Below are 12,100 nucleotides of genomic sequence, written 5' to 3'. Positions count from 1 at the left end.
CAATAAACAAACAAAACACAGATGTTAATGCTGATTTATGAGTATAAACCATGTGTTTTGTCTTGTAGGTGGAAATTTGTGTGCAAAAGTTACAGTGATTCTGTTTCGGTACCATAAATTACAGAATCCCTCTTAATACATTGGTTTCAGTATTTTTGCTTGAAACTAGTTCATCTGTTGCTTCCATCTAAGCAGTTTTTTCAATGTTATTGAAAGGTGTTCTTCCACTGTTAGTGCTTTATCTTGGCTTTGTACTTCATTATTCTCTGAAGGACAATTTGTATTTTACTGCTTGCAGGTGTAGATTTAAAGTTACTGTTGAATTCCTGTGGCCTTGGTCTTGGTTCTGACTTTTCTTTCAGGAGCTTTGTCAGACATCTCTGGATAAAGGTCAAATTTTAGTGGCTAAATACATCTGTTACAGTGTTGAAGATTCTTAAAATTTTTTTTGGTGCTTTGGATATTTTGTAGTAGGGTTTGGGATGGTAGGGGGGAAATAGGGCTGTCTTTCCCAAGTGGGGGAAGGCAGAGGCAGGATGGAAGGCACAAAAACACTTCAACTGGCTTTAATATAGTTAAACTCCATGGGGGGTCTTGTTAACAGCAAAAGGAATGGCTTTTTGCCAGGTGGAGTTACTGTCCCAAGTAGGGTGACTGTACTGACAGGGGTCCTGTTCACTGTGTGATGGATAGGGAGGAACTTGTTAATACAACCTTGGATGATGTCTCCTCCATAGTCCAGAGTGACACTGCTGTTGTAGTGAATATTTGGTGTGTTGATGTAGTTTCTGAGAATCCAGAGATGTGACTTAGGGTTGTTCAGTCTTTTTATCCAGTATGTGCTTAGGAAGAAAAAATGAATAAAGAGTCAAAGCTTGCAGCTTTAAACAACTTGAATACAAAAATGTTTTCCATAGTATATTAATAGTCAAAACAAATACATATTTTTAAAAATGCATTTGTACTAACATGATTTAAAACTTGAGAGTTTTAAAAAATGTTGTGTTGGTATGTGGGAGAAATACAGGTAGAACAGGAAAATGTCTCCTTCCTGCCACCTTAGCACACTGGTAGATTTAATATCTTACCCTTTTGAGTGTGCTAGAGGGGATCTAGTGAGAACAGTCTTGTTGCCTCTTTCCTTTATTGAATCTGATCTATGATGGAATGATAAAAGAGGAGGAGGAGAACAAGTTACCATTAGGGACTGATAGATCCTCTTGGATCTTGGAGGGTAGATGAGGTGGAAAGCACATTCAAACACTTAGGGATGGAATAAATGGGGTAGGATGTTAAGAGGAGTTTCAAAAGCCAACACACAAGGAGGTACCATGTCTAACAAGGGAACTGGGCAGGAATCTTAATGCTTTTGTTTTATGAGAGTGGCTTACAGCCTTAAATAATATCCCAGCTAGCTTGCCTCTCCAGCTGACCTTTGATTTTTTTGTTTTTCACTCTCAGATGTGTATAGTAAAGTCAGAGATAATTTCTTCAAAGTGAATTATGTGAATGAATGAGCTGCTGTGCAAACCTTAGGATTTGTTTACATTCATAATGATGATATTAGAAGAACAATATCAGAATGTTTGCCTGTTAAGCAATATCTTACACATGCTACTGGTTTTGCCCTTTCATGCCACCAGATGTGTATGCAGCCTTCAAAACTGGAGAAGATTTTAAAAAGCACCCCTCCCATTTTTCAGCAAGTGAATGTTCATTTCTATGGAAACAGAACTGGCAGCCAATCCCAGCATTACGAAAGCATTTTTTTCTGCTGCCTGAGATTTGTAAATACTGTTTTTTCTAGATAATTCAAGCAGACTCCTGTATCAGATAGTAGTGTCATTATTGAGACAGAAAATTAAAACAAAAGTAGGGAAACTATTAATACTGACCTCCCTGCTGCACTCAGCAGACTGATTTAGCTGAAGAAAAATCATACATCTCTATGCAACCCATGCACTTTTTCCATTTTAATGTTTCATGGCTCAGAGGACTGGCTTTACAAACACAAAATGTGACAGGGTATGTGATGTTAGTATCATGGTGCAGGGGAGCTATGTTTTGGGTGATAAAGATGCAGCCGAAATACATGTTCTCCTGGAATAAAAAGGGGAAAATAAAAATTCATAGCACTAGTGTGTATCTGTTTTTTCACATTACACTATTGGTTTTTTATTTCCCTTTGCTGTTTTCTATTTGGAAATACAGTTACTATGGAGACAGTGACAACACACACCAGCGCAGCACAACATGAATATATATTGTTAGGGAATACTGGTGATAACTGCCACGATTATTTTATAGAGGTTTTGAGCCCCATGTATTCCTTTGGCTTTCTCAATGCAAGTGGTCAAAATGAAGCCACATAATTTTCAACTTCAGCTGCTCTTGCCAATGGCTTATCATTTTAATTAGGAAAATTTACTGACCAGTGAAGTGTGTGCTGGTCAGTTCAAGCCCGTTTGGAAGAAAAGGACCTCATCAGGCTGATTCCTCTGCTGGTCTTAAGGAATTTGACTGAGTTTTTGGATTATTACTACAGGGGACTGTAGTAATAATTTGCTCCTTGCAAATGTGTGGTTCCCTTGCTTTGTGCAAAAGCATATGCAACAGTCTTCCTGATTTTTTAAACTTTTCTGTCGGGAAGACTAAGTAAGTTGGTACTTGCTTGCTACTTTTTTTTTTTTTAATCTCTGTTGGATTGCACTCTACCCTCAACTCGGGCTCTTGGCAGGCTGTCATTGATGCTTCCCAGCATGCGTTGGACGCATGCTTTGGAAGCCGTTTCTCTTTTAAAGTGTCGGGGAGGGTATGGTGTCCAAATAAGTCTTCCGAAAACTCAAAAAAAGAGGCAGCAGCTTTCTTCAACGGAGCCCTTTCCTACTTCCTGTGGCTTTATTGTTTTATTTCGTGTTGTGTTAACGTTTTGGTTGATCCCTGTTCTGTCGAGTGCTCATCTTAACCAAGGCTGCTTGATTCTCCTCTCGCTTCATTTTCTGTGGTGGTGGTGGGGAGCAAAGCTTCCCCGTGGGGATGTGGGATGTCCCCTCGTGGCGGGGGCTCCGGCGAGGCCGGTGTCTTCCGGGCGCTGCCGGGCGGCGGAGGGATCCGGCGGGCACATGGCGGCGGAGGCGGAGCGCTCGAGGGGCCGGGACGGGGCCTGGCCGGCGCGGAGGCTCCCTCGCAAGGCGGGACTTTTATTTTGAAGCGAGGCAGCGGCTGTAGCGGCAGGGAGCCGGCAGGAATCCGGCGGGGATCCGGCCCGGACCCGCCGCGCCCGCCCTCCTGCGGAACCGCTGGGCATGATGGCTGTGGGGGACGGTGAGTAGGGACCGGCGGAGGGCTGCGGAGCACTCGTGGCAACCCGGGGGATCTTGGGAGGTTGGTATGGCAGATGGGCATCTTTGGCTGACGGGCTTTCCGCCCGAGCCGTGCGTTGGGCGATGGATGGATGCTACGTGCAGTATCCGTAGGGTACCGGGGCACCGAGCGTGGCAGTTCCAGCCCTTCTTGGAATTTTAACCGTCCGTTGGTTTCTGGGATGGCCGTGATCTCAATTATTTACTACTCTGGCAGATTCCGCTGTGCATTTTCATGTTGACGTTGTTACCCCTTTCGCCTCGGTATTATTTGTATTGGGCACCTCTGCAAGATAAGGCAGAATTTACTATACTGCTTTGTAAACAAGCAGATGTTAACCTACCCTGTTATGTGAAGAAATTCATACTTATTTAGCATAGCCATAAGAGTAGAACCTTGCTGCTGGAGCTGGAGATGTATATTTAATAAAGACATGGGATGTTAATACATTTGCTTCTCTGTACAGTGTATTGTTACACAAACCAATGGAAAGTAGGTCAGTAAAGCAATACTGACTATATGGTTGTGTTTTCGTTAAAAACTAGACATATGTTTTATCTTTATGACACCTCTTGGGTTTGCGTGTTAGCCAGGTTCTCTGAGCTAATCACCTTGGTGACTTTTTTAGAGAGACTTGAGACACATTCATTGGACTTGCAGCAAGTTTAGGGATGATGGTAGGATGGCTGTGCTTTTACAAGTGACTATATATGCAGAAGATGGTTTGTAAAGATCACAGATTAAATCTTTTATCTGAATTTGCTGAAACAGTAGTTGTAAGTCCTGAGAGAGACCCTTTATTGAGGCGACCTGAAATGTCTGTTTTTCACTTAGTTCTTTCATGTCAGAGACTGAAAGAGATAATGAGTGTGACCAGAGCAGTGAAATTATGTTTAGACTGTACAGTCTAAAAGAAAATCTGGGCAACTCTCTGATGCTTGTATTTTTGTCATTTGCATGGTGTGAGGGAAGTTACAGTCTTTGTAGAATTGAATATGTACCAAGCTCACTCTTCCTGAGATTTTTTTATTTTGGAAATGTTTTTCTGCATCTTTGTTTTCTTCCTGTGGAGCAACACTGTTCTCCATGGTGTAAACATGAGTTGTTGTAACTTGCAGATTAAGAATACAAGTTGTAGCATGTTAAGAAATAGCTGCATTCTCTAGGCAAAGCTGTAGAATTCTTCTCGTTCTGTAATGGTTGAGGTTTATAAAGTGAGGGTGGTTGTGGAGCTCTCCTCTGTATAATTTAATTCATCATTAACAAAGGCACTAAGAACAAAGTACTGTTCAGGCAGTCAGCTGGCATTCTGTTTAGGAGCTTTGAGCAATAATGCCAGATACAATTAACAGTGTGTAGGATGATTATGTAGCTGTTGGTCTCTCTTAAAACTGCTGCTTACCACATTTACAAGGAGTTTGGGTTTCTGATGTGTTATTATTAAACTGCAAGGGAAAACAAAAACCTTAGTTACTATTAGGAAAACTTCTTAATCTTTTTTTTCTAAGTTTAATGATGGTTTGGCTGCAGTCTTTTGTTTTGCAAATATTCTGTATAGCCTCCTAATACATGCAACATGGAAGAAAATGTTTTAAGGTTAGTGATTCTGCAGCCTTCGAGAAATGTCTTTTCTCAGCAAAATGTCGCTTTGTTGTGGCCAGTATGTATGTTTAACAATGTTTGTGAGACTTGGCTGAAGGCATTGTGCTGATACTCCAGAGAACAGATTTTTTTACTTGCCTTGTTTGGTTTGCTCACTTAATCAGCCTAGATGTATTACACAATTGCAGGGCATGTTTGGAAGTGCTATTTAGAAGTGATAATGTCAATTTTATCTTGAATGCAAGACATTGGCTTATTGGAACCTTTTGGATGTTTTTTTCCACTTTTCTTTAGCCCAAGCAGAAATGTAAGTAAAATGTGATACTTAGCAGTTGAATCTTAATGTGATTTCTCAAGTGAAGATTAAAGGGAAGAACCAGATTTCTGTTTGCCCCCATGTTAACTTTCTCAAGCTCTCCAAGCTATTGTTGGAAGAATGTAGAGGGAGAAAAAAAATCTTGTGCTTGTGGCCCAGCAGACAAATAGACCGTAACTTCTGCTGTACTGAATGCATGCCAGTGGGAAAGCGTGCTCTGCCCCAATCTTAAAGGCATTTCACATACTTGTGTGAGTAGAGGTATGAGCTTGCCCTGCAAGTTGTGTTCAGAGGCTGCTGAGGAAAACCAGCCAGGAAGTGTTCCTCACTTTGGTTTCCTTGTTCCTAGGAGAGGATAATGTATTTTTCCATTATACGTTGGAAACCATATTAGGCTGCTGAGGAGGTGGCAAATGGAATCGCAGTGTGCACATCGCATCGTGCGTTCTCTCTTCAGGGTTTGTAATTCAGCAGCTTCCATTGGTGTTTCCTCACCTTGTTGGCAGTCTGTGCTATGTTACCTTGTTATATGTAGGTAAGGGACTGCCTTGATCCCACTTGAACAAGGTAATTAGGGTAAGGACAAAATTATCTGCCTAAAACAACAAGTGGCTTTAAAGGGAAGATTAGACGTAGGTTTTCTTAAGATGTACTAAACATATTGTAGTATCAGACATAAGGTGTTTGAGGGCTATCTAAAAGCATGTAATCACCTTTGTAAGAGGACATATTTGGTACACACATTTGTTGTGCTAGTGTATACTAAGTATACTGTTTTGTATTGTATAATGAATAAGCACTTCTTTATTTATTAGTGTATTTTTATGTAAATGGCATACAATGTAATGATGTTTCATGACTTAAAGCACTTGTCAGATTTTAGATGATAAAGCAGATGTGACTGGTTTATGAATAGAAATTATCCTTCTATCTTACTGCATATGCATATCAAATTTTGTGTTTTGTCTTCTTTCAAAACACTTGACTAATGTATGCATGGTCCTAAAGCATGAGAACAATTATCTTCCAATCCCTGATGTTCTTCTGAGGGAAGGCTGTCTTCCTAAGTCTTTAATCTGATTAACTAGTTTCTGTGAAGTGTAGGTGCTGTACAGCTTTAATATTTTACTTTTTACTGGAAAAGGGATTGGACATATTAAAGGCACAGAAGCTACAGTGGTGTTTGAGACATTAGCTTGTTTTAAAATATATGTTATTTTAGTGCATGTGGATTTCTGAGGTATATTTCTGGTTTTTGTTATACTCTGGTAGGAGACTTTTTAAACCAACAGAGTACTGTGAATGATGATAATAAAACAATTGCTAAACTGGCCTAGAAATTGGTCAGGCTGTAACTGTGGTGCTTTGTACCATTCCGAGCTGCCTCTTGGGTATGGGAATATAAATAGTAGCAGAAGTTCTTGTGTGGGATAGAAGCATATCACTTGTTCCCTTTTCTTTTCTTGTTTGGGCGTGTGTTTTCTAACATGCTGATTGCATCTGCACTGGCTCCTTTTCCTGTATTGCTCCCCACCATTCCTCCTTTATCAGCAGTTGGTGTGTACATTGGTTTGGGAAATGGCTTTACTCGCTGTGCTTGAGAGAGGTAGGACAGGTACTGTGAGCTGGAATGTGATTTCTGTTTTGAACCAAACAAGTGCAAAGCTTATTTTCAGAGTAAGGTCATATGCTACTTCAAGTGATTAACATAGTTTCTGAGTTTGTTATGTCTATGAAGTGCAAGTACTGTTGCTAATAGCAGTAAAAGAACAGTGGGAAAGTTAAGCAGCTGAGTGGGAGAGAGAAGGAATGTGTGAATAACCCAAGGACTGTATGAAAAGACACAGTTTCTACTAAGAGAATGGATAAATATAGCAAGGTTCAAGACTGATGTGAATAGAAAAATAATTAAAAGAAGAATTCAAGGTGCAACTCAGAGCATTTTTTTATTTAAAAACAAAGCTGCAAACATATGACAGACACAGTTGTTTTCTCAGAACTAGCATAGCTTCTAGAATGATAAATGCACCCAATTTTTTTATATATTCTAGGATAATAAGTACAAGTAAGTTTTGTCTTCCTGTTTCTAAACAACATCTTCAAAGTGTCAAGGAATTTTGTGCGTGGTGGTGGTTGTTTTCATTAAACATGAAACATGGATTCATTAAAAAGATTTCCAGATATGTTTAATCTGTCATCCTTAAGTGTTGGTTGTCTGGAGTGCTGGAGTAAATTTTTATTAGTTTTTTAGAACAAATTGCATGATAAAAAAAATTCTTTTGGTGTTTTCTGTTCTAGCTGCATGTTTTTGATTATTCCAGACTATTGGTAATATTACTTGTTTTTTGGTTGTTTGATGGGGGTTGGGTTTTTTTGTTGCTTTTTTTTTAAAGGCATATTTTGAAAATAAACAAAACAAAAAGGCATTAGAATTGTCAACAGCCACAGGAGAAATGTAAGGCCTACTAAAGGTTTTGTTTGACAGATGTTGCAAGAATCTTCCACTTGACTGATTGGATATTTGCCTTGCAGGGTTTATTTTCACCTTTGTTAGCTGTGAAATAGAAGGAGTATTTCCTTACTGTTACATGTTATTTTTAATGAAGTCTTCCTGTAGTAAATACTGATGAGCAAGTAAGCTGTATTTCGATCATTTCAGTATCTGAAATGCCTTCAGAGGTGAAGGGTCTCCTGTAGATTGACCTGAATTAGAAATTCTATTCTGTATATTCTGTTTATAAAAACATCTCAGTTTTAAAGACTTGTGTTTTGGATTTTGTGTCTGCTTTATTTGCCCAGCTCGTTCATCAAAATGCACTTTCATAGCAAAAGCTGGAAAGAGTAGTCCATAACTTGAAAGTGCCTTTTGAAGACCAGCTGTGTATGTAGACTCTTACAAGAAGTAACTACAATTCAAAACTCACAGAAGTTTCTCAGCTATATGGAGTGTAGACAACAAGATTTTCATGGCACCAGAATTTCTCTGGTACCTCTTCATGTACATTTAATTGAAGTGAAAATTCTTCTGTTCAACTGAGGAACACTTAAAAGCCATCAAAGTTATGGGTAGTTGGAGCCTGAGGAAAGGTGAAAGAAAGGGCTGAAGTTGTAGAACAAAGCTCTTAACAGCCTGCATAAAAACGTTATTTTCTTCAAATTAGTTGTTAAATGATTAGATATTTTTGCTTTCATCATTTTGCTTTCATAGAGGAAAGATGAGTCAAGAGCTTCATGGTGTTCCATGATTGCCTAAGCAATGAACATGAGTAGATTTCTATTTGCCAAAAAACCTTTTATCATTATGGATTGTTTTGTTTGTTTACCTGATAAAAGTCCTTTAGTAAATCAACTTACGCAGTGTAAGGTTTGCTATTGAAGATCGAACTTTCTACATTTCTGTGCAGATTGTTTTTGTTCAAAATTTCTTTGCATTATTGAGTCGATTTTTACAAACTCAGCAAGAAACAGTCTCTGTATATTATTTGGGGGTAGGATCATATTCCCACAAAGTTAGAGAAATGGCAGCTACTAAAGCTGCCTAGCCATATATCAAACACTTCAGATTTTCCAGATCTGGTGTGAATTTTGTAGCTTCTAGGGTGCTGGTGGATGAAAGGCTGTATATGAGTTGGCAATGTGGGCTTGCAGCCCGAAAACCCCATTCTGTCCTGGGCTGCATCAAAAGCAGTGTGATTAGCAGGGCAAGGGAGATGATCTGTTGAGTTCACAGGAGGCCGCAAAGATGATCAGAGGGCCAGGGCACCCCTTCTGTGAAGACAGGGTGAGAGAATTGGGATTGTTCAGCTGTGAGCAGAGGAAGTTCCAAGGAGGCCTTACAGCACCTTCCTGTATGTGATGGGGGCTGAAAAAGGTGTATGTAGACTAGAAATTCTTCACTTGAGGTGATGAGGCACTGCAGCAGGCTACTCAGAGAAGTTGTAAATGCCCCTTCCCTGGAGTTCACTGCCAGGTTGGATGGAGCTCTGAGCAACCTGGTCTAGTGAAGGATGTCCCTGCCCATGGCAGGAGGGTTGGAACTAGACAATCTTTAAGGTCCCTTAAAACCCAAACCATTCTATGGTTCTGTGTTTAGAAGTCCAGTTTGAGGAGAGTTGACTCTTAAAACCACCAGTTTTATTACAAGTGAAGTGGCAGTATTAAGAGTAAAATAAAGATAATTTGCCATATTTTCTTAATCTCTACTTCTGACTATGTGAGGCAGACATCAAGTGGGTCAGTGAGCTGAAAGGCCATTAGCAACCCCTTTCATTCTATGCTGTGGTGTGCATGTTTTCATGTGTAGATACTAACTTTTAATTCCTAAACTACATAGATCTAAAATTCAGAAAAATAAATCTCTCAACGTTTTAACTGCTGTGTGCTCATATTACAGTTTCTGCTTCTAGGTTCTGTTTTATTTGCCAGTATGTCTTGATGTTTTACATTTTCAACATGCGTATTGCGTTAATTATGCAGAAATTTGCCACACTAAAAAATAATGCGAATGTTACCTGCTATCATGATCTCTCTGATGGTAGAATTACATCTGTCACTGTCATGCTCTAATAGTAAATCACAATTTAGGCTCCCTGTTTGTAAACGTTCTCACTGATGTTATTTATATTTGATGCTCCTTCCCTATCACATATACTTGTGATAGACATTAGATGAATGAACATGGTACTTGTGAGTGCCTCTCTTATCCTTGCTGTCATGTAATTGATAGTTTGAAAATTCAAGTTATTAAGCCCAGGTGCTTTTCTGTGAATGAGTTAAGTACTGGAAGTGTTCTGAACTGAATCATTCCTCAATGGATATCAGTTGTTTGATTGATTTAGCATCAGATGGGTAAATATGATGGTCCTTTTTTCTACATTTCTGAGCTTAAATACATCAGTAATGCTAGTCATATGATTGTAGTTTATGGATAGTGGTTTCTAGATAACATGTATTTTTTGTGATAAATATATTGGTTTTAAAATGGTCATCAGATTTACTAAAAAAATGCTGGTGCTATTTGCGAGTTGGATACTTGATGTATAAGCAAAAGGAATTTGTGAAGAAAGAAATAAAATGACTGCTGGAGCTGAGATAAAAAGACAGTAACCAAACCAGGCCTGCTGAGCAAAGATTGGCTGGTGGCTTACAGAGTATTTTAAATGCAAATAGTGGAGTTTGTACTTCAAGAAAATACTTGAAGTTGGCCGCTTTTTTAAAGGGCAGCTTAAGCAATGGAGTGAAGGGTTTGGCCACAAGTGAGGTCTGAATTCAGACAGGCTACAACACTTTTGATAGAAATTTATAGTCTTTTATATGTAAATTGGCTCACAAAAATTAACCAGGCATCAAGAAAAAATTTGTTAGAGCTTTTAATTTTTTTATCACAGTTTTAAGTGATTATCTGCTTTCATTTTAATTGGTGTCTGGATAGGGAAACTGAGGGAGTACTCAGTCATTTAGCAGAAATCTTGAGTTCCTCAGAAGTTACTGTTTTTCTCAGCTTTAATTATGATGTTTCATAAGAGAGCAAAACATTTCTTCTGTGGTAGGCTTGTTTTACTTTGTGCTAAAATAGAGGAATATCCCATCAATTTCTGTGTTACAGGTAATGTATGTTCAAAATGTCAAAAACTTTCAGTTTTTGATTTCATATGCAAGGCAGGTCTGTGTCCTTTCTACACCTTTTTGCCTTCCCCCTGTCCAAAGGGCACCTGACTTAACATTTCAATGCTGGACATAGTGCAGTGTGGTCCAAATAGCATGGCCTAGAGCAATAACATAGTATAGATGTTGAAGAGCAATAATGTTACATAGTTCTATTTTAAGCCTTGCTGTTTGTCTTGAATCCTATTTTAAGTGTTCCTTGTCATGAATTGTGGAAAACTTAATTACCTTTCTTTTCCCCTTTTACTGAGAAAATGGTACTTCATTTACTAATAGGTTGTAGACTATCAGGTGTTGATTCAGAAGCTATTGAACTTGCCTCACAAAAGATGTAAATAAAGTGAAATTGATGGTTTTTAAAGTACAGTGATATTGACTACATCTTCGGTTTTCCATAAGTTTGCTGGGAGTAGTATTTGGGAAATGTTACACATGTATAACAAAGGAAACTCCACTTGCAAGAATTTAGAAAGGACTAAATGTTTTATAAATTGATTTAAACATGTGGACTATGTTAATTTTACAGATGCTGTAAAAATATAAAATACGTCAAGATTTGCAGAAACTGTCTTAAACTTTAATAGGTAAAAATTAGGAAAGTACTTAGCTTTACAGGAGATATTCTAGAGCTAGAAATGGGAATGAAGCTTTACTAGGGAGCAAAATTAGCTCAGTTGTTGATTTGAGCTTTATTTGAAACCTGTAGTTAAGTCCTGTCTTTCAACCAAACAGTACTCAGATAAACTATAAGAGCAACTTTTCTTTGGGGTTAGGAAAATAATACTGGGGATATGTTAATTTTTTTCTGAATTAATCTTACTGAACATAGTCCTTCATGAAACAATGAAACATAATGGATAAACTACTAATGTCATTAGAATAGGCCTGTATTAAATGTAGGTAATTATCGTGGCATGTGCCTTTGCCCCTTCTAAATACTTCTTTTTAAAAAGTCTGTTAGGTCTATTATCTTCTTCCATATTTTCTGTCTTTTGTCCTATTCGTTGAGGGTTATCTTTTAAAAAAGACCAAATGCATACACCAAAACAAAAAAATCTGAAAGCAGGTATGAACCTCTTCCAGTGCTCTAACTGATTGATGGAAAATAGGAGAGCTGTATTATGCTCTGCTTGTTGAAAAGTTAGGGGAACTTTA

The 12,100-nt window shown here is 38.5% G+C and overlaps 1 protein-coding gene across 28 annotated transcripts in view; it reads left to right on the top strand.

Moving 5' to 3' along the window:
• The window catches only part of CLASP2 (cytoplasmic linker associated protein 2), a 184,312-nt gene that overhangs the window by 58,011 nt on the left and 114,201 nt on the right, over nt 1-12,100 (top strand). Inside the window, exon 1 of one of the 28 annotated variants that reach the window (XM_033057781.1) lies at nt 3,244-3,324. The exons of the other annotated variants lie outside the window; for them this stretch is intronic. Coding sequence (XP_032913672.1) covers nt 3,306-3,324 — 19 coding nt within the window. The 5' untranslated portion in view covers nt 3,244-3,305. Of the gene's footprint in view, nt 1-3,243; nt 3,325-12,100 lie in introns of those variants that run through there. 28 annotated transcript variants of the gene reach the window in all.

This window comes from Catharus ustulatus, chromosome 1, assembly GCF_009819885.2.
Source record: "Catharus ustulatus isolate bCatUst1 chromosome 1, bCatUst1.pri.v2, whole genome shotgun sequence".
NCBI classification, from domain to species: Eukaryota; Metazoa; Chordata; class Aves; order Passeriformes; family Turdidae; genus Catharus; species Catharus ustulatus.
The sequence above is the reverse complement of the archived record's forward strand: the minus strand, read 5'-3'. Positions and strand labels throughout refer to the sequence as shown.